This window comes from Lichtheimia ornata (genome assembly GCF_029851405.1).
Source record: "Lichtheimia ornata isolate CBS 291.66 chromosome Unknown scaffold00063, whole genome shotgun sequence".
NCBI lineage: Eukaryota > Fungi > Mucoromycota > Mucoromycetes > Mucorales > Lichtheimiaceae > Lichtheimia > Lichtheimia ornata.
This window is the reverse complement of record NW_026695383.1, coordinates 24008-46228: the sequence shown is the minus strand read 5'-3', so window position 1 is coordinate 46228 and position 22221 is coordinate 24008. Positions and strand designations below refer to the sequence as shown.

The window sequence follows — 22221 nt, the reverse complement described above, 5'->3', positions numbered from 1 at the left end:
CAATGTGGGATCAAATGCTATCATGCATAGTAGCGCAAACGAATTACTATTCATCATGTGTATCCATCATCTCATGCCGCAATAAAAACGATCTATCTTTATATATACAATTATAAGGTAAAAGCAATATGCCTAGGCTCCTTGAATGTTAAATGAGGGATATGAGATGCTAGGAACTTAACAACACTCGGTGAAGTGGCACATCCATACACAGATAACCTATCCAATTGTTGGCACTTGGTCAAGGCAACTGCATCATCATCGGATAGTGGCTTTTTGAACAATACAAGTGTCTTCAACGATTTTATAAGATGGAGCTGACTCAAAATGCCTTCTTGATAGCCGTGGTAACAGGCCAAATTTATCACTTTCAGATTGGGGCAACCACGACCAAGCTTCTGAATGAATAATGGCATGTTGGTTCCTTGGAGTGTCCCATATACCTCAATTCTCAATACTTGCAATTGTGAAAGCTGAGTCACCACTCCCAACAACTTACGCGTGCTGGATGTGAGCTGGAATATGGTGAAACCCAATTCATGGATGGTCGATTGGATGCCAAGCGAGTGATGATGTTGAAGAAATTGTAGTATAAGGGGAGCAGCATCATCGTTGCGTATATGAAATACCGCACGTCTCAAGGAGGTAAAATTGCAAATGGGTCGTATGATTTGTTCTTGAATAGCTGCTGTACCGGAAACATAGATGTGCCGAATATTAGGAGAACGTTGAATAATCCACTCAAATAGGCGAGTGTCCCATTGTTCATAGATCCCGGTCCCCCAAGATGCAATATGTAAGGTGTCCAGCCGGTTGAATTGAACATCAGAAGGAAAATCGACATCGCATTGTCCATGATTCTCTGTAACACTCTCAAGGAGTAATCGGCATCCCATCAATGTCTGGCAATGTCTCGCTAATAATCCCACCGTTTCTGTATACTTTGCGCCATTACTTCGATCCAAATTAAGAATGAGGTCGTATATTCCTCCGCTTCCTTGATACGTAACAGATGTTGCCTGTAAGAACCCAAACCATAACTTGTACAATGATGGGCACCTTTCCTGTACCATGGTGAGGATGCTCGGATCCACTGATGTGTCCACCACTAGCGCTTTCAAGGAAGGGAAACATGACAAAAGCTCGTGAACAGCCTCTTTTCTTATACTTTGTCCAATCTTGTTCATCGAGAGCTCTTCCAGTTTGGGATGAAGGTGCAATGAATCGATTACAGTGTTGACGTCGGAAATGTCGAGTGACTTCAAGTTGGGGCAATTGCAATCCAGTAAAACCCATTGTAATTTGATACTTGAGTTATCCTTCAATGCCAGGTTGGATATGGTCAAATGCGTCAGGTTTTTGCCAAGTACACGCAACAGTAACAAGAAGGAATCCTCATTGGCTATCGTGCAATCTGATACGGTATGTGTGAATCACCATCCATCTAATTCTCCAATCCTCTATAATTACATACCTTTGATTGTCAATTGGGTCAATGCTTCAAAGGATGCTCGTTGAAAAAATCGATTGATGGTCTTTGGGCAGCCTTGGAGTGTTAATGTCTTCACATGCCTCGATACTGAAACGAGGTGATCATGTCCCTGATCCAAGGTCTTAGGCTGCTTGATAATAAAATGGAAGTTGGCGATCGGGGGAATAACATGATGCCATCTCTTGGATACGTTCAAGTAGGGATACTGTTTATCACTTGACAATGCATCGTTGCCCACAAAACGCGGTACAATATTCATGAGGATGTCTGGTGGTAGTTGATCCATAAAATCAAAGCGACGATTGAGAGCTTCCTCTGATGATGATTTGGCGTTGACAACAAGTTGGTATGCTGGATCGTCAATAGCGACATGGCTCAACCCTTCGTCATACACGCGTATCGCTTCTCGCCTTAATCCACGCATATCATAAATGTATCCACCACGCAAATAACCCAAGGCTGATGCTGGAGCCAATTGCTGCATTGTAGCTGCGTCGTCAAGTGCTGTGTCAAACTCGCCTCGGATCGCTCGTGTTTTGGAACGCAAATCAAGGAAGCCCATATAAAGCTGGACTAATTGGTTACAAGCTGCTGTCGATTCCTCTAAGACTTGCTCATGGTGTCCTTTGGCTGCTGCTGATGCCAGCGTTTCCAAAAGCTGTTTGCCGGCATCCCATGTCATGGCCGCTCAGGTTGTGTGGGCAGGGTAAAAGAGGGGCAAAGAGGTTACCCCGAAAGATCAGTCTCTCAGCCCAACCGTATCCTTGACAACATTTTAGCCTACATAGCAACGATGCATTTGGTTTTATCAACCTGGTGTTTAAACTACGTTGCTTGATAATAAATGTTGTGTGATGATCCCAAACATCATCGCCATTACCTTGTATTGTACGTGATGCGAACAATCGCCTTTTTATTGAATGCACATGATCCATGGTTATTTACAACCATGCAATGACTTTTTCTCTCATACAGAGTAGCTGGTGCTGTATTATTCACATGTGTCCTTTGATCCAGGAGTTGTATGGCATACATTTTAGGCTCGATAACTAGGATCTATGGACCGTATTTATGTATTGTTGGCTCATCATCCTATTTTAAAATCGTACTACCAGTACAAGGGAAATGAACGAAATGTAATGTGGATCTACCAAAAAATGCTTTTGTGATGCACAAGCTGCCTAAATCTGTAGCGGCTGATCAACACACAGCATATAAAGATCGAACTAAGGGGGAGTTCGCATCCAGCGCTAATGCGTACGATTCCTCCATATACGCCATTTTGTGTGATAGATGAGAGAAGAGTAAACTGCATGATGATGCATGCTATGAGATGATGACCCAAGACAACATAGGCTTGATACATACCATCGATTTCTCATGTATGTGCCCCAAGAAACTTTCTGCTCACCACATCTAAAAAGGACGCGTCTTCCATAGGATCTCAGTATTATTGACATTCTTCATCTTTCAAGACATCACGCGTTTCCGTACAGCGCTTTTTATTGCTGTTCTTGTCATTGCTATCCATATGCATACGGCAGATGCTGTACCAGTGAGAGGGACTCACAGCAGAGCTAATAATCGTGGCAAGGTTCAAGATGATCACGTTACAACACTACCTGGTACCGGAATGACTTCTACCAATAATAAGCAACAAAGCATGTCCGATCAAGCAACACATCATCATGCTATGGCAGATGCTTCAACTGCTCAAGATGCCTTTGGAAGGGCTTCTAGCAGTGGAGCAACTTCCGGTAGTGGCACATCTTCTAATGGTGGAGCAGCTTCTGGCAGTGGAGCAACTTCCGGTAGTGGTACGACCACTGGTAGTCATAAACCTTCTCGTAGAGAAACCAAAAGCTTTTAACTGTTGGTGGCTCTTAAAATACGCAATACCACTGGTTCTTTCTTAAGTTACATGAACACCATTAGATGTTACTTGTATGGCAGATGTCGTGTATGATGATGATGATGATTAAAAACATAGCACCCTTTGTCTCTCTGAAGCATTATACAATACCAGCTGCCTGTAAATCATTTTGTATTTAGAAGTGGACCATTACAGTATCATGATGGTGGTCCTTTACTTTGGGTGGATGAGAGCAGATGACTACGTTCAATTTCACATTTCCCAAATAGTAGCATCTTGGGAGATTTACAGCTGTAGTGTAGTTTTTATTCTTTAGGTACATGTTGTCATACACAGTACGAGTAGTCGGACTGACGGAGAAGGTGAAATAGGTTACACATGTTGTTGACATGTTGCATAAATGGATGACGATGATAATCTTGGGTAGTGTTGGTTCTCCAAACACAACAATCGATTGATGAGGAAGCTATCCATGATGATAGAGACAATGGATTCATACATGTATACCATCTTTGACTACTTACACGTCCACATTTGATGCAGGATTACACCTTGGCTGTTCCAAGTTCAGGAGTTTGGCTGCATAACCAAGGCTGGTGTCACTTTTTGTCATAGAGATCATAACAAGGGATTAGTAGCTATTCATACTGATCGAGGTAGATAGGTGTGCATGCATTCACAAGAGTAACTATGGGAAGCGGGGTGTCTGTATCCAGGACAAGAGGAACCAAAAAGAGCACACCTTCACCTTCTCCACTCCCACTTTACACATTCAAGGTGAGACACTCTCCATTAACGAACTACAGCTCATTAACTCCTTCCACTCTCCTTAATGCAACATCTAGATGGGTGAACAGGTGGTTAATTGCGACACTTCCAGCTAAAACAAGTACGCGCGCGATCTACCCATGTTCCAAGCTTCCATTGCCATCCAACAGGTACGGTCAATCGCTGCAGCTCTTTTACTATTCAAGTTGGACATTGTGGTACTAAAGTGCGTGTGTAGGTTGCTGTTCTCTCGCTTATACAAGATCTAATGGGGGCGTCGCCTGTATTCATTCCTGGGTTGTCCACAACAAGAAGCCTTTATGTCTCCTCCTTTGTGTACGTTCACAAGAAAGCGCGTTTAGCTTGGTTTTCGTTGTTATCTCACATTGCGTTTATGATAGGTTGGACATGTTGGATGATGGTACCTCTGGCAGCAATAGGATACGGATCTCAAGGCAAGAACGCTATACGTTGGCTCAATGGTATGCATGGTGTTGGATCTACAAATCAGGGCCACGTGATTAACCAACCACATCATGAAACAGCAGCATCACATACCGGATCGGATGGATACAAGGTTATTTGCAAGCATCAATGGAATGGTATTGTGAATACCTCAACGTAAAGTGCATTGCCTAAGGATTTGTTACCTTCAAGTACATTGACGAAAGCAATAGGCTCTCTTTCGGCGATATTATTATTTTCAAACAGCACGTCAAGGATGTCATTGTACTGTACTTTCCAGGGGAGACGGTCATGTTGTGCTAGCGGAAACAGTGCGACTCAAGTTGTCACCTCAGGGTTTAAACATGCATCCTCTGTTCGCACGGCTCCATCGTTCTATGGCTATTGATTTCCTCGCCTTTAGAGAGAAGATGGTTATCTCTATTGACGCACAGCATGCGGGATCCACGGCTCATTGTGGTTCAAAGTCGGCTGGTGAAGGGCCCATGGTCTCTGTTAAATCTGGTGTTTTGATCCACGTCCTTTTGGAGTGAGCTAGAGGAGAGTACTGGTACTTTGACATTTCTTGGCGTGGCATTTTATCATTACATTTCAATCGGATGGCCTATTTGGTTCCAAGTCTATGTGATCACTGAGGTTCTGGTATGGATGATTGGTATGCTTTTTGGAAAACTTTGCTGAAACGTCTCTTATTTAGATACATCACTGCAAGCAGCGTATATTTATGGCCAAGGCTTATACTACGTTATCATTGTCGTCATCATTGGTAAGTATCGTTCTAGTACTATGGAAAACGGGTGTGTATCTTATCGAGGTAGGTTATCTTACAACACGCAACGTGCATTTGCTGGGATCGGGTTTATTCGGATATCCTATGGTTGATATTGGTAAGTGTTCTTGCTATTGTTTAATGTACCTAGTAACGTGTTATTGTATTATAGTTGTGGGCTATAGCAGAGAGCTACTTGTCATTTGGTGTCTTGTTGAAGTTTACAAGGTCACAGCTATGATTGGTAAGTACTATTGGATGGGATAGGAAAATTGTTAATGGTGCATCATTGATAGTTGAATCATGTCAGCCATGGGGAAGAGTGTTTATATCGTTTGGCGGTGGCAACCTTTCTTGCATCTCTGGTGGTTGGTTACTATACCAAGCAACGGGCGATTTCTCTGAAGATTGTCAGCCATTGCACGTCTCTTATGAGTGGACTGTATCAGCAACAAGAAACAGCATCCATATTGTTGGTGTCATATCAAGCTTTATCCTATCATCTGGTGCTTCTCGTTATCGGTGATTCGGTGGCATCCAGAAATGAAGATCTCTTAACAATTGATCACGCCAGCAGCAAGGAGCAATTTGTATGCCTTTGGTGTCAGCAAGCTTTCATCTTCTGGTGGTTCTGGTTATCGACAATACCTTTGATGTACGGCTGCCAGTAAACGTCTCTTATGGATGGATCATGTTATCAACAAGCAATGAGAGCCAACGTCGACATCTTTAGTATGTAGTACCAAGGTCATCTATACATCACTCCAAGGTGGACGCCAATCCTTTGATTATATCCAACTACGCATACCTGTTATCGGTGGATCATATCAGCAACAAGAAAGACGCAGCAATCAGCAACAGGATCTACATCGTCAGTGTCGGCAACGTTTACTCGATTCTCTGGTGATTCTCGTTATTGACCAATAGCTTTCAAGAGCATTCAGCAGCGCATGTCTCTAATGGGTGTATCACAACAGCAACAAGCAACAATGTCACGTGTCTTTTTGGTGCTGTCAAGGTTTATCCATCGCTCAAGTCATTCATAGCCCAGTATCGCTCTCTTCCTTTGGAAATTCATTGGTATGTGTAGCTTTGTATATACCGTACGAGTGCTATCAAATAACGGACTTTACAATAGGGAATAGCAACAGCATGGCATGGTTGTCATGGAAATGCGCTGCATGGAGACGCGGATTGCATGGAGATACAGGTTTTGTTTGAGGCAAGGATACCAATAAAGTACTACAAGGTAAGAGTATTCATTATGGGATGTGTCGCATGCAAGTGCACTTACATGGAAGATGTGCAATAACAGGATCAAGAAGGCTTTTCCTCGACCGTATCACTGGGACGTCAAGAATGTTATTGTATCAACAGCAAGGAGCAACATCAATATGTATTTTTGGTGCCAGCTATCTTTACTCCGTCATGTGGTTCTCGTTATCAACAGCTCGTTTGATGGTTATCTGCCGGCTCACGTCTCTTACGGTGGATCATACTGTATCAGCAACAATCAACAGCGTACGTGTGGCATCATTCTTTTTCGGCTTTGATATGACTTTGGTTATCCAGCAGTGTTCTATTGTCGGCATTCGCCTTTGTATGGACTCCTCTTCAGCAAAGCTTTTCGGTGGCAAAATGCTTAATCGACTTTCGTATGGTTTTGCCTATCAGGGACGGTTCCATTCTTTGAAAAGTGATCACCAACCTCAGCTTTGTGTCGACTTCTCTTCATCATGGAAGTATGTTATCTTTCGCGTCGCCAACATTACTCGATCTTCTCACTGCATATGACTACCAGGTATCGTTCGATCGCTTAGTACAATCCGAGTGCCAACGTAGCCTATCTTATCAAGTGGACCATTGCAAAGTAACGGCTTGATTTGGATGTCGGCAGGTTTTTGTGCTTATGGCTTGGTACAGTAAATGATGATCCGTTCTTTTGTACAACGCCTACCAACCTCCTCTTTTATTGTAGTATGTGGGCTGTTCCTCAAGCTACTTGTCTGACGGCCCTTTAGACTTGTCATGGATGCAGCTATCATGGTAAAGTATCGTTTATGAGTTTGGAAAATTGTTTAACGTGCATCTTTATAGGTGAATCATTCCTGGATCAACGAGCAACGTCTACGGCATCTTTCAATCAACCGGCCTTATTACATCGTTGGATTATTCTCATTACCAAGTACTGGTCATTTGCTTTTATGTGCATCTGAAACAACAAGCAGCAACTTCTATATCTTTTGGTGTCGCCAAGCTTTGTCTTGTCTGACTGCGGTTATGGTTGTCGACAATCCTTTCGATGGATATCCTGCTACGCATACGTATTATCGGTGGATCATATCAGCAGCAATCACGAGGCAGCAATCAGCAACAGGGCTCATATCTTATTGTCAACAACATTTACTCGATCCTCTGGTGGTTCCCACTATCGGGCAATAGCTTTCAAGAGCATTCAGCAGCGCAACTCTCTTATGGGTGTATCACAGCAGCGACAAGCAACAATGCCATGCGTCTTTTTGGTGCTATCAAGGTTTATCCATCGCTCATGGCCTTCATCGTCCAGCATCGCTCCCTTCCTTTGGAGATTCATTGGTATGCATATCTTCGGATCTACAATACAAGTGCTATCAAATAACGAACTTTACAATGGAATAGCAGCAGCATGGTATGGTTGTCATGGAGATATGGTGTCATGGAGATACGGATTTTGTTTGAGGCAAGGATACTATTGAAGTAGCACAAGGTAAGTGATCATTATGGGATGTGTCGCATGCAAGTGCACTTACACATCAGCAACAAGCTACAATGTGTGTGAGTCTTTTGGTGCTATCAAGGTGTATCGATCGCCCAGGGAAATCATCATCAGCCAACACCCCTTCCTATGGAGAACGGCTATCAGCATTCGTCATCGTATGGACATCTCTGCAGCAAGGAAACTGGTTTCGGGTATTGGGAGGCATCAAGCATTATATCTTTCCATATGGTCTTGACTACGTATTGTTCCCACTATCTCAAAGATAAATTAGTGGCATGCGCATTCATAGGTCGATCATTCCATCAAACCATCTTTTGCGTGCTCCTTGGTGCATGAAGGTCTATTTGGTCTCCCTAAAGTTGTCAATGTCAAGTCCTATTGTTTTGAAAGGCGAAGATGACTATTTGGCTTTGGGTGGATTTCTTGGAAGCAGTCAAGCGGTCTCTGGTACACCAGGACATTGGATCATCTTATGACTATGGTTGTCAAGGATACCGTTTCAATGGTGTTGGAATCATCTACCTGCAAGCAGTCTCTTTAATAGCTATCTTTCGGTATTAGCCTTTATTAGCACATGTCAAGGTAATGTTGTGGAGCAAGGCTTTCTTTGTAAGTACTTGAAGATGACGTTTATCACGTGCGAGTAAGCAGGGCTCTCTGCGTTAGAGTAAGGAGTCGTGTCACATAGGGGTGATGGAATAAAGCAACTTGGGCAGATTAAAATTTGGTGCTCTCTTTCACTTGTACTCTCTTCCTCTTCAACTGCATTTCACTGAACTGGACAATGGCATCCACGACACCTTCTTCACTACGATTTGTTCTCGCACGGTGACAGCGCGTACATGGCACCTTCGACACTCTTGTGAATGCAACGAATCGAAGGCTCGAGTTCTCTTTCAAGGTTGATGACGACGAGCAACTAGTGTCAAGAGAGGTTTTCCTGGTTTGATACTGCAGCAGCACGTCAATCAGTTTTAGCCATTATACAACAACTATGTGATACGATCATCATCACCATCAATCCTTTCATCCAGCAGTAGACGCGTCATTGTTAACAACACACTGTTACAGGAGATTTTGTATCATGTTTCACCCATTAATCAAGGTACACTAGAGATCCGATGTGCTTGTTGATTAAGAAATGGTGATTAACAATATGTATGTATCGTTGATTGACGTCGCACTACCCAATCTTCAGTTTGGATGATGCCATATCAGCCGCCGAGTACGCCGCAACACAATCTTCATCAACCGGTTGAGCTGTGATACAAATGACCAAGCAAGGGATTGACCAACAGCTGAATGGAAAAGAAGCATATCAGTAGCGATCACAAGGGTCTTTTTATCGACGTAGTGGACGTGCAACGGTTAGGATGGATGGATGCAGCCATGTGCAGCGATGTGAATCCTGGAATGTTGCTTTGATTCTTTGTCACGTTGCCAACAAGGAGGATGGATCAATCACAAGGATATCGCTGAGGATGATGAAGGACTGGATGGCAGGGCTTGAATCTTTGACGAAGCGCGTTTTACCTCTATGGATGATGGAAGATATCGGAATTATGGTGTCCAGGCACACAGCAGCTGCTTTCGGATCCTCGATGATTAATGATTATGATGGCAGCAACCTCGCATACAATGACACAATGGCACCCTTTTGTTATAGATGGACCACCCCTACTTATACAATTTGCTGATGTCGTTCCTTATTGTATTTACCTGCAAACACCCACTCTCTCATATCATAGCCTACGACTTTTATTGAATGAATACTGGCTTCAACATAAAAGTTAGAACATTGTACTAGCAGCTCATAGTTGCAATTACGTGATTGGTTTTGGGATTGACGATGGTTCAGTGAAGTGGATTGAATGGGGAATAGCAATTGATCCACTTATATCACCGTATCGAGACGCCTTTGATCCTTTGTCTCATCACAATGCTCAGAGCTTCCTCGTTCGTATGCTAGCTATACGATTGGGCAGTGGCCATTCATAACTTTGTACACTAAAACGCTTGTATATATAATAAAATCAGTGTGATGATGCCCGACAATAGTGCTTGTTACAGATGCTTGGTTCATTAAGCTTAATTCATTATGTTCAAGAACGAGGAAAAACTTTGATACAATGTGACATGGACACATAAATTAGTATATCCTATCGTAAGCGTTACATTGTACAACCTTACTATGAGAGCGAATGCCCTTATGATGTGTTCATTGAAGATAAACAACATCACTGCCACACCTACACCTATCCTTTAATACGAGGTACTTTCAGTTCCACTGATCATTTATGACCTATGAGCCATGTCATGGTTAACGTGAAAATCCTTCGAAACGGCTACCATAGACACACTTCACTATAGGTGGTCCCTGGCAAGAAATCATCATGCAGGCTTGACCCTCCCCAGTCCCACCTCTTCTGCTTTGTTACACAAAGTAGTCCTTTTGCATGATTGGTCATAATAGGGTCGAGACGATCAACAATCAAAACAGGCCAGTATTCATATACCTATACCATCACGCCTATAGCATATGTAAAACATAAAGGTGCCTGTATCTCAAAACTTTACAATCAAACGTGGGGTCTTTAATAGAACAAAGCTGCTCGGCGGGGTGAAAGCGATCTTGTGTCAAAGTATGAAGTCCATCGTGGCCAATCCCAGATTTCGCAAATGTAGCTACCAGCCAAAAAATATTTTCGTAGTCGTGGAAAAAAAATTCAAGAGGTCGAACCACTTTGGCTGGTGGCGACATGGCGAAATCCTTACCGTTGGTGGAGCTGAGACGAGTGATGATGTGGTTGGTCTACCCAAACCGCGCTTTATTTTCAGATATAATAAAAAACAAAATTTTTCTCTATGAACCTCTTTAGATCTTCTCAACGAAGCAATATTGGAACGGCAGACATCTTGTTATGAAGGGAGGGAAAACCAATTCCATAAGGAAGACCAAGGGCGGGACCCAACCACATCATCACTCGTCTCAGCTCCACCAACGGTAAGGTTGTATCTCGTTCCTAACACAACCCCCGTTGGTTCCGCTTCAACTCGTTCAGATGTGGTTTCGTTCTCCGTATCCAAGATGGCTGTCGTAATATGTCTTGAAGTAGCGTGTGGATCCGCAGGACGAAGGTAATAACGCTCAAATGTGTCTGTATATCGACTCCAATGGCCATGGTCCTTAATCTTGTCATTGGGAACGCCTCGAGCGGATGCCCTGGTACTTGCTGCTGATCGCACAGAATGAGGTGTATGTTTCTTGATGTCAATGCCTGCTTGCTCCAACATGTCCTTGATCCATTCGGCCACAGTTTTTTCCGATACAGAACCCACTCTCTCTGGTTTCATGAGATATTTCAAGAAAAGTGTATGGTTGGAAGGTAAACCCGATCGCAAATGCATGGTCTTGTCGATGAATAACAGTAAAGTCGTGACCGGACATTGTTCCTTATCTTCCACAACACCCAAAAAACTCTTCTTTGCTGAACCAGTCTTATGCCATCGGAAAAGTAATTCGACACCTGTTGCCACACCGGTATTCGGATCCTTGCAAACTTGAACATCCTCATAACGCAGGTTCCCCAATTCATTCCTTGGCCTAGCAAAAGTCCCAAGTGCCAAAAGCATCAACGTTTTCTTCTGTAATTGTGGCAAATCAAGTTGATCAGAAGGACCCCATGAACGCAACAACGTAAGTACCAAGATTGGATCCCAAGCAGGTTGCTGTGAACGAGGAACCTCCAACGTAGTCTTCTGTTTGGCTTGAAAAAACTTTTGGACCACCTTGTGTGCTGCCAATGGAGCTTGTTTGGGGTTATATAGATCGAACACCGAAGCAATGGCAGCGTGCATTTGTCTTAGACTTGATGATGCGAATGCACGGTTGACCTTGAGATATTCCACCACTTGAATGACAGTAGGATGAACAGGATGAATCGGAGGCTGTTGAGCTGTACACCATTCGACCCATATTCGCCACTTTCCATTGTATTGACGTATAGTATTCTCTCGCAAATGACCCTCCAAAAACCTTTGCAAAGACTCGGATACACCTAATTGTGTATGGTAGTGCCTGAGAAGAGCCATGCGGTCACTGAAAAGGTGCTCGATTCCTTGAGTCGTAATGGTCGTGTTTGTGTATGCTGTAACATCATTGGCCACCAAAATTGAGTCGGCCATGTGGGAGTGATGATTATTGCTTGCTTGACCTTGTCTCGAATCAGCTTCCTCATCACTTTCGGAATCAACCTCCACGGAGGATACAGATACAAGCCTGTCGTTGGCCATTGTTGGATAAAAGCATCCGTTGCTTCCGCTAATGGATCGTGATGACGGCTCCAAAACCTCTTCAGGCGAGTTGACGTCATTGATGCGAATGCATCTATCACCAATTCCACGTGTGGCCATCTCTTCTGAATCTTGTGAAATAGGTTCCATGGCAACGTTTTCTCGTAAGTTGGCACTTGAACTCGACTCAGAGCATCGGCCTTGGTATTGGTAATCCCTTGAATATGACGACAAGATAGGGTCACTGCATGTTGGTGGCATAACTCCTGAATCCGTAAGGCTAGAAGTTGAAGATCCTTGGATGCTGTACCACCCGCCTTGGTTGCATACTTGAGAGCTGTGACATTGTCGGATCGTACTAGGATGTGTGAGTTTGCGTATCTTGGCAAGTGGAGTAATAGAGCATAAAGAATCACCGTCAACTCCCTGACATTGATTGATTTGGTCTGTTGATCCTTGCTCCAAAAGCCATGGGTCTCCACGTGATCGCTTGCTACGCCCCATCCCGTATTGGATGCATCCACGTATATCACTACCTGTGGATCTGGATCCATCTGACGCCTGATTGGCAATCCCTTCGTGGTCAAAGGGCTCTCTAACCACCAAGTCAGCTCCTTCTTGCTCTCCACGGATAGATGACAAGGACTCTCCCATCGATGGTGTTTGCCTTGTAACGCCTTTGCTAGATCCCTCTGAAGAAAGCGAATTCGCAACAAGGCCTCGCCTACTGCCGGGATCGTTGCAGTCATTTTCCCCAAAAGAGCTGCTATCCATCTGCACGAGTATGTTTTCCTCAAAGCTTGATGAATCCTCATGTGTAATTTCTCCAACTTCTGTTTGGGCACTCTCATTATCATCTCCTTGGTATTGAACGTGAATCCCAAAAAATCTTGTTGTATCTTGGGTACCGTATCGCTCTTCACGTGATTGATGATAAAACCCAGGTCTTGTAAATGATGCATAATCCTGGTACAATGTTGCACCAACTGTTGACGTGATTTGGCTAGGATACAAATATCGTCCAGGTAATACACCAAGCGAATGCCCTTCTCTCTCATTGGCTCCAACGCATAACGCATCATCTTTGTGAACAACCTTGGCGCTGCACTCACTCCAAATGGAAGGGAGCGGTACTGATACACCACCCCTCGATGTCTGAATGTCAAATATCTTCGTGAATCTTGAGCAATTGGGACCACCGTATACGCATCCTTCAAATCGATTTTGCCCAAATAGTCGCCTTCTTCCACCAATTCCCTCAAGGCAGGCACGCCTTCCATCTTGAAATGATTGAGTTGAATAAATTGATTGATCTTTGTGCAATCCAAGATAGGTCGTACCTTCGTTTTCTCGTGCAACAAAAACAAGCGGGACAAAAAATCGTGTGACTGAATCGGTGCCACCTCTATTATCTTGTTCGCCAAAAATTGGTTCACCACTGGATCCAACTCCCGCAACTTTGCTTCGTTCAAAGTCTCTTTCCCCGACCACCATGGGATCGGTTGTTGAGACAATTGTAGCTGATAACCCTTGTCGACCACTGATACTGCCCATTGATGATGCACATGCTTTTTCCAGTTGTGGACAAAGTACTGGAGACGACCTCCCAATGGTAGGCTATCGCAAGGAGCAGAATAGGCTGTTGTTGTCATGTTGGGTTGTGGAGTGATCATTGGTTGTTGGTGTTGTTGGAAGTGGTGGTGCTGTCTGAATGGTGGTTTGCAAACTTGTTTGTCCATGGACGATTGGTGTAACGATTTGGGAAGGACTTGACACCTCGGCTTCTTCCATATCCACGTCCTCCCCTGAATCCGTTTCCCGATTGTTGTCTTGTGGCCAAACTGGTGAGTCTTTGTTCAAACAGCTTCTTTTGAATCTTTTCCACTTCTTCTGATGAGAATGCCAAATCCCTGTCAATGACTGTTCGGTCAGTGTGGAGTCCAAGGGCTTTTTCAGCAATGGCTTTGGCATCGATGTCGATTGTCTTTGCTGCTGCAAATGTGTAGATTGCCAATTGCTTGATTTTCTCTTGTAAGCCCATAAGTTCTTCTTTGACATCAGTGTTGGGGTTGTTAATAATGTCATTGAGCTCTTCGAATAGCTCTGTTGTGGCTCTGGCTGCTGTTCGCAATCGCTCGCTGTCTTTGTATTTTGCTTGGACGACTTGTTTGCCATCCATCTTGAACCTCTTGATTCGGTCCATGAAGATAGAATTGATCGCACCACATTGGGTCCAGCTTTGTCCTTCATAGTGTAAGAGGGCTTTGGGAAATTTGTGGACCAGGGTCGCACAGTCTTCCTCGTTAAGTTGTTCCAATTCGTCGATGATTGGTTCTGGGAGCGGTAGAGGATCATCCTTTGTTCCTGCTGTGGATCGTAGGATGGATGCCAGTTGCTGTTGGGATAGCTCATTAAGATTCATAACCAAATACCACGATGCGCGGCTTGAGAAGATCTAAAGAGGTTCATAGAGAAAAATTTTGTTTTTTATTATATCTGAAAATAAAGCGCGGTTTGGGTAGACCAACCACATCTGAACGAGTTGAAGCGGAACCAACGGGGGTTGTGTTAGGAACGAGATACAACTGGGAATGGCCACGATGGACTTCATACTTTGACACAAGATCGCTTTCACCCCGCCGAGCATGTTGTTCTATTAAAGAACCCACGTTTCATTGTAAAGTTTAGAGATATGACTGTCTTTCTGTTTTCACTATGCTGTAAGCGTGATGCTATATGAAGGGTGGTCTTTGTTCATTGTCAAGTAGCTAGACTCTGGAGACCCAAAGATGCAGAAGGGCCTCTTTGGGTAACTCGGCTAAAAAGTCAGGACTTCCGGGACAATGCATGATAGGTACGCAACCCTCACTTTTATGTCATACATTGGCAGCCAATAGCCACTTTTGTGCATTCCCAACTTTTCTGCCTTCTATTGTAGGTGGACGATGCTCCTGCTCTAGACATTCATTTCCATGATTAAAGTAGGTTGATCCGAGCTGATTTGGTTGAGTTACGCTCACACAAGATTACATCGGTTGAGCTACATCGAGCGTGCTTTATGTGCAGAGTGATGTAATCTCTCTTTGACCGCAGCTCAGACAAATCAGCTCGGATCAACCTACTTTAATCATGGAAATGAATGTCTAGAGCAGGGGCATCGTTCCCATGCAGTGAATCTCGCGACAATGATGACTGGATAAAAGTGGCCGTTAGCTAGCAATACATGCCTGTTCCTAGATGATCTATAAAGTAATTATACATTGACCCTTTCTTTCATGCAAAGTAGCTGAGTTACCCAAAGAGGTCCTTCTGCATCTTTTGCTCTGCCAGGGTCCACCTACTTGACAATGAACAAAGACCACTCTTCTTATAGCATCACGCTTACAAACATAAAGGTGCCTGTATCTCCAAACTTTACAATGAAACATGGCGTTTTTATTAGAGCAATGGGCTCGGCTTGGCCAACAGCACCTTGTGTGAAAGTTTCACGTTCAATGTCGCAACTAGCCCAAAAAATATTTTTTTGGTCGTCGTCGTCGAAGAGGTCGACCCCCAGATCCAGTTTGGCTGGTAGCGACATTGCGAAATCTGGGATTGGCAAGCTTGATCGTGAAACTGGCACCCAAGGTGCAGTTGACCAAGCCGAGCACATTGCTCTAAAAAAAACCCCACGTTTGATTGTAAAGTTCGGAGATACATGCACCTTTATGTTTTTACTATGTTGTAAGCGTGATGCTATATGAGAAGTGGTCTTTGTTTAATGTAAAGTAGTATGACTATAATAGAGCAAAAGATGCAGAGGGCGTGTTTGTATAACTTGAGTCGTTCAGCACAGGCGATGCATGATTCTTGTACACTATTTAGGAATAGTTTAAAATGCCAGCTAATAACCTTAGTCCTCCTATTCTCCATTGTTGTCCAATCCAATGCATGTGAACGATTGTCCTGCTCCAGCACATCATCTCCATCCTTCAACTTTCTTGATCCGATGATATTTGACTGAAAAATGCTCAAACACAGAAACATCATCCAATATCAGAAGAATCAAATTGGTAAGTTATTTGTAAACTGCCACTTGATAGCCCATTCCTCCCAATCACCTTTGTTTCCCAATCCAATGCGTGTGAACGATTCTCCTACTCCAGCCCATCATCCCCATCCTTCAACTTTCGTGATCCGAAAGGATTTGACTGAAAAACGCTCAAACACAGAAGTATCGCCCGATATGAGAAAAATCATTTTGAAAGTTATTTGTAAAGTGCCAGCTAGCAGCCCATTCCTCCCATTCGCCTTTGTTATCCAATCCAATGCATACGAACAATTGTCTTGCTCCAGCCCAGCATTCCCATCCTTCAACTTTCTTGATCCGAGCTAACCTGGTAGTAAGGTAATGGCTGTTGTTGGATCATCATTATCGTGAAAGTGTAAAATGGCACACACCCTTTTACTATACGTGAGGATCATTTCTTTTATTTACGTGTACCTAATGTCAATCGTGAGGGTGGTGATCATGATGGGTGAATGTCTATAGGGTAATTGAGTGGCCTCAGTGTAATAGCAGTAGGGGATTTAAATATGGGCACGGCAGCTCCACGACTTGAGACAACGCTTCTCTTCTCTTTCTCCCTCCTCCGCTTTTATCCCATCACGACATCTCGATCAAGGTAATGTATTACAAAAGAGTGCTGTTGTTGGTTGTGACATTAATATAGTTCTGAACATGCATTGTCAGGGAGTGAGCGTGTCCAATGGCTAGGGAATGAGCGTGGTGGGTGGTTGGTTGTTGCCATGGCGATATTGTTGCTTCCTCTTGTTCGTTGCTATTCCCGCTCTACGCTTGGTGTCAACAGGTACATTCAGAGCCCAATGTTGCAGCCGAACTGGTTCCATTGACGTGTTAGCTTGTATAGAGGGCAAGTTTGGTTTCAAGGTGCTGGCTGATTTGGCGTTTTGTTTCGGCTCAACAACACCCCACCATGGCTTTTCGGTTTCCAGTAACCAACAACAACAGGTCTTTGTGTATATGGAAAAGGCAAGTACAATGAAACAAACAATGAAAAGGGTGTTTGTTGTGCGTGTGTGCTAATAATGAATTGAATAGGTTTCTTTGGTCAGGCAATGCAACTTGGGGCATCATCATCTTTTTGGGTTCAAGTCCCAGCCTGTATCAAGTGGCCATTTGTTGGAAAATCATCTTGGAACGCGTCCAGGGCTCTATTGGCCTGCGTTTGAGTTGATGGGTCGATGACGATGGGTTTTTGGAAGAGCATGGTCACCGTGTTGATGTAAAAGGGGATTTGCAACAGCTTGTAGTCGCCCCAGATTACGAGTCAGATTACGAGTCTCGTACGATACGTCCACGTCGAGGTGTGTTGCAAGGATCAATCCTGAGTCCCATCCTGTATGCGGTGTTCATCGATAGTCTCCCTCGTCAATTACGCCTTGGCTTGGAAAGCAGCGAATATCAAGCATCACCATCTCTCTTGGTCTCTACAGTGGCAACCAATGATGTGAGTGAATTTCAATTGCAAGATTTTGATCACCACACATTGAGGGATCCCGCTCGTCGCACATACCAACGTATCACCACCAATATCCTGTTTTATGCAGATGATGTCGCAATCATTGGTACAACAGCCGAAGTAAGGATGTTGCTTGTGCTGGCACAACTTCATTCTGAACGGTATGGTTATCGCTGGAGCCCACCTAAATGTACCATCCTTAATGCAAGTTCTTCCTCAAGATATCGTTTATACGGTCAAGAACTGCAAAGAGTCACGTACTTCAAGTATCTTGGTATCATTTTCACAGGCAAAGGCATTGATGTCACTCGAACGGTGCAAGCTTCAGCAACAAAGGGTGTTCAAGCAATGGGTCTGCTCCACAATCTTGGTGCACACAAGTACGCGTTTGGTCTTGGCGTATCTCTTAGGCTGTATCGTACGTTCATTCGTCCAGTCATTGAATATGGCCTTGCCATCGCACACACCACCAATATCAAGCATTTGGAACGTGCCCAAGAAAGGTATATTCGATTAGCGTTCAATGTCCAAGACCCCAATGCACACACACCCACAATTCAAGCAAAGGTCATGGCCGACTTGCCTTCCATGAAGTTACGTTCGCGCATTCTTGAATTCAAGTTTGTTGTACTGCCCATGAGTTGCCACCTTAATAAATGCAATTTGAACTTGTAGTCGCCCCGGCTGTGAATGTGTTGACATCAGTGCGAACCAGCACGCTCTTCTCGTGATAGGCTCGTCTTTCCCTTGAGGGTTTCTTTTCAAGAGGTGGGAAATGATTGGAAGGATTGGGGATCATTCTTTCTTGGAGAGGATGTATGAGGATAACGATGAGGCTGGACTCTACGTAAATGAATCCTTCCTTGCCATGGATTGAATTGGCCTTTCGTAATTCGTTCAGTGCTTTCTCAAGAATAAGGGATCGCCCGACGTTGCTCATATGATGATGATTTGGTTTGTGAATTCCTTCTGATTTGCTTTCTTCCTTAGAGAGGATCGCCTAACGGTATCCAAATCGTCATCAATCCGGTACCAGATGGTCTAACTTGCCTGTTTTCTTATTTGTAGAGACGACGATTACGATGATTACCACATTCACAACAATGACAATGATGACGACAACGAGATTCAAAAGGAAGCCCGCAAGATCCCATTCTTTTCAACTTGTGTATTTTTTGGATATTGGGTGACGATGAGATTGACGCCTACTGGCGAGCACGAGTACGAGTACGAACGATGACGGACGACGACTACGACGATGGTTGTGGCAATGTAGCAAGATAGTTAGATGAAATAAAGCATTGTTTGTTTATTACACGCTTGGACTTTGCTAGCTTGTGGATTACATACTATTGCTTCGAAGATGGAATAATAAAGGTGGTCCGGTTATCGGTCATGCAAGAAGTACATGGCTTTTGTGATGCGATAAGGAGGAGTGGGAAGTGGGATGAGCTTGAGAAGAGAAAAAGTGAAGAGATCCCTCCATTGAGTTTCAGGAGGAGTGGCTCATTCAATATGTATACGTATCTTTTTACATATACAAATTGGTTTATGCAGCTCGACCTTCTCCTACATGTAAAAGTGATACATACCTTGACACACCTTCATGGTTGGATGCTGTTTTACTTACGTACCTTCACAAAAGGTAATCATCATCATCATCCATCTGTGTAGCAACCTGTCAAGGACGTGTCTGTGTAACCACCACGTGCGGTTTCACTCAGCTCTCCATCTTTCCGTTAATGCAGCCGACGCCATCCACTAGGAAAAAGCAACTCCATCACGCTTACAGCATAGGTAAAACATAAAGACGCCTGTATCTCTAAACTTTACAATGAAACGTGGGGTTTTTATTAGAGCAATGTGCTCGGCTTGGCCAACAGCACCTTGTGTGAAAGTTTCGCGTTCAATGTCGCAAACAGCCCAAAAAATATTTTTTGGTCGTCGTCGTCGAAGAGGTCGACCCCTGGATCCAGTTTGGCTGGTGGCGACATTGCGAAATCTGGGATTAGCCACGATGAACTTGAAACTTTCACACAAGGTGCTGTTGGCCAAGCCGAGCCCATTGCTCTAATAAAAACCCCACGTTTCATTGTAAAGTTTAAAGATACAGGCACCTTTATGTTTGTAAGCGTGATGCTATATGAGAAGTGGTCTTTGTTCATTGCCAAGTAGCTAGACCCTGGAGAGCCAAAGATGCCGAAGGACCTCTTTGGGTAATTCAGCTAAAAAGTCCGGTCCTCAGGGACAATGCATGACAGGTACGCATAGCTCATTTTCAAGTCATACATTGGCAGCTAACAGCCACTTTTATCCAATCAGCATTGTTTCAAAATCTACGCGATGGGAACGATGCTCCTGCTCCAGACATGCATTTCCATGATTCAAGTGTCTTGATCCGAGCTGATTTGAGTGAGCTACGCCCAAACAGAGAATGTATCAATTCTTGAAAGACAGACCCTGCGAATGTCTCCGTCTTTCAAACTTTTGGACGCTCTCATTCCAAATTTTCAAATGAAGCGTGAAGTTTTTATTACAAAAATGTTGATCAGCATGCTCGGAGCACCCTTCTGACCCATTTTCAAGTTGGAGGTGGGCGACTTCGGGGCGGTGGGCCGTCCGCTCTTTTGTTCACGTCATCTACCATTTGGACCACCCCGCATTTTAAATCTTCATAATGAAGTCTGCGACTTTTAAATGAATGAAGTTGATCAGCAGGTCTCAGCGAACCTTCTGACAAAGTTTCAGGTTACAGATGGGGAATCCCAAGGTAATACGTACTATTTCCATAAAACATGAATCTGGGGCTGACCTCCATTTCCGCCTTACATAGTAAACCCACAAAATACCCTCCCATTCTATTTCTTGTAATGAAACATGAGGTCTTTTTTCAATCAACGTGATCAGCATGTTCAAAAGCACCTCGTGTTAAAGTTTCAGGTTCGAGAGGGGTAATCTCAATATCAAGGTTTGATGTACAGGGTACATGCATTTATACAAGAGGTGTCCGCCCTATTTAATTTCCACTTCTTCCACGCCCACTTTATTCCCTCTTCCTCCCATTCTCAACTATTGGCCCATTAAAGTATACAACTACCACCTGCGAACGATTGTCCTGCTTCAACCCATCATGTCAACGCTACGAATGCCTTGACCCAAATGCCTTTGCCTGAATGGCAGGTCCATGGCGTATGTACCCCACTACAACGCACTCCTTCTTGTAAGTACGCTGTCTTGCACATTCCTCTGCCACAACCAATCGTAACAGCAGCTGCCATTAGCAAGGTCTTTACTCCATTGTCTCAAACAGCACTCGCAGTCTTTTCACTCTACTACAACACACACTCTTGCACGCTCCTCTGCCACAAACAAACTTAACAGCAGCTGCTATTAGCAAAGGTCTTTATTGTCTCAAGCAGTGTATTCACTTGCAGCCTTACATCCTTTTCACGTTGACAGCAGATCGCCATCATCGAGAACCAGCATTATTTACGTGTAACAACTTGCTTCAGTACAAACGACTTCTTTGTGGATGATGCCATATCAGCTACCAAGTACACCTCACTACAAGCAATCTTTGTTGAGCTGCGATGGAAAATGGTCAATCAGCAGCTGGATGGAAAAGGAAGCGTATCAGCAGGGATCACATGGCTCTTTCAATCAACATGTTAGACGGCAATGGTTATGATGGATGGATGTATGCAATCAAGTGCAGTGATCAGAAAGAAATACTGGAATGTTGCTTTGGTTACTTGTCCCGCCGTCAGCTGGGAGGGATGAATCATATCACTTGGATACGGATGAGGATGATGAATGGATTGAGTGGGATCGACAAAAGTTCTTTTCTCTTTGATGAAGGGTGTTCTACAGCAATGGATGATATGCATGCAGCAGCTAGTTCGAATCCTGGATGAAGGATGGCTATGACAGCAGCAACCAGGAATACAATGACACCATTATCCCTCTACGCGATGCACCCTGTTCCTTTATCATATGTACTCGATAGACATGCACACAACCTCCTTCGACTTTTTCATTAAATGAAAATTGGATTCAACGTAATATCTGGAGTATGATACTATCAGCTCATATGGGCAAGGTGTGGATCACTTGGTTAGTCTCTGGATTGAAGGGGGGAATAGAAATTGAAGGTCATAAAGCGAGATTGGATCGTCGTATCGCTATGCTTTCACGTGATGCATGTTGGTGGCTATTCTTTGAGGGTTGGTAAGGGGAATCATTCTTTCTTTGTTGTAGAGGATGAATAGAAACAAAAGTGAG

The 22221-nt window shown here is 43.8% G+C and overlaps 6 protein-coding genes across 6 annotated transcripts; 4 read left to right on the top strand and 2 right to left on the bottom strand.

Annotated features, from left to right (window-relative positions):
- Positions 1-110: 110 nt before the first annotated feature.
- On the bottom strand, positions 111-2174 carry O0I10_010001 (uncharacterized protein; the record flags this gene model as incomplete). The annotated part of the gene is made up of 2 exons (XM_058489984.1): positions 111-1402; positions 1475-2174. The coding sequence occupies 2 exons, from the start codon at positions 2172-2174 to the stop codon at positions 111-113; spliced, it is 1992 nt and encodes a 663-aa protein (XP_058339219.1).
- Positions 2175-3023: 849 nt separating this feature from the next.
- Positions 3024-3362, top strand: O0I10_010000 (uncharacterized protein; the record flags this gene model as incomplete). The annotated part of the gene is made up of 1 exon (XM_058489983.1): positions 3024-3362. The coding sequence occupies one exon, from the start codon at positions 3024-3026 to the stop codon at positions 3360-3362; it is 339 nt and encodes a 112-aa protein (XP_058339218.1).
- A 1165-nt stretch (positions 3363-4527) lies between these two features.
- Positions 4528-5893, top strand: O0I10_009999 (uncharacterized protein; the record flags this gene model as incomplete). The annotated part of the gene is made up of 5 exons (XM_058489982.1): positions 4528-4735; positions 5296-5364; positions 5417-5485; positions 5540-5611; positions 5664-5893. The coding sequence occupies 5 exons, from the start codon at positions 4528-4530 to the stop codon at positions 5891-5893; spliced, it is 648 nt and encodes a 215-aa protein (XP_058339217.1).
- A 902-nt stretch (positions 5894-6795) lies between these two features.
- O0I10_009998 (uncharacterized protein) lies at positions 6796-7809 on the top strand (the record flags this gene model as incomplete). The annotated part of the gene is made up of 3 exons (XM_058489981.1): positions 6796-7109; positions 7389-7413; positions 7465-7809. 3 exons carry the CDS (start codon positions 6796-6798, stop codon positions 7807-7809), a joined length of 684 nt encoding a protein of 227 aa, XP_058339216.1.
- A 6278-nt stretch (positions 7810-14087) lies between these two features.
- O0I10_009996 (uncharacterized protein) lies at positions 14088-14840 on the bottom strand (the record flags this gene model as incomplete). The annotated part of the gene is made up of 1 exon (XM_058489980.1): positions 14088-14840. One exon carries the CDS (start codon positions 14838-14840, stop codon positions 14088-14090), a length of 753 nt encoding a protein of 250 aa, XP_058339215.1.
- A 1584-nt stretch (positions 14841-16424) lies between these two features.
- O0I10_009995 (uncharacterized protein) lies at positions 16425-18615 on the top strand (the record flags this gene model as incomplete). Its single annotated transcript, XM_058489979.1, has 4 exons — positions 16425-16470; positions 17329-17450; positions 17520-17658; positions 17711-18615. The coding sequence occupies 4 exons, from the start codon at positions 16425-16427 to the stop codon at positions 18613-18615; spliced, it is 1212 nt and encodes a 403-aa protein (XP_058339214.1).
- Between the last annotated feature and the right edge of the window lie 3606 nt (positions 18616-22221).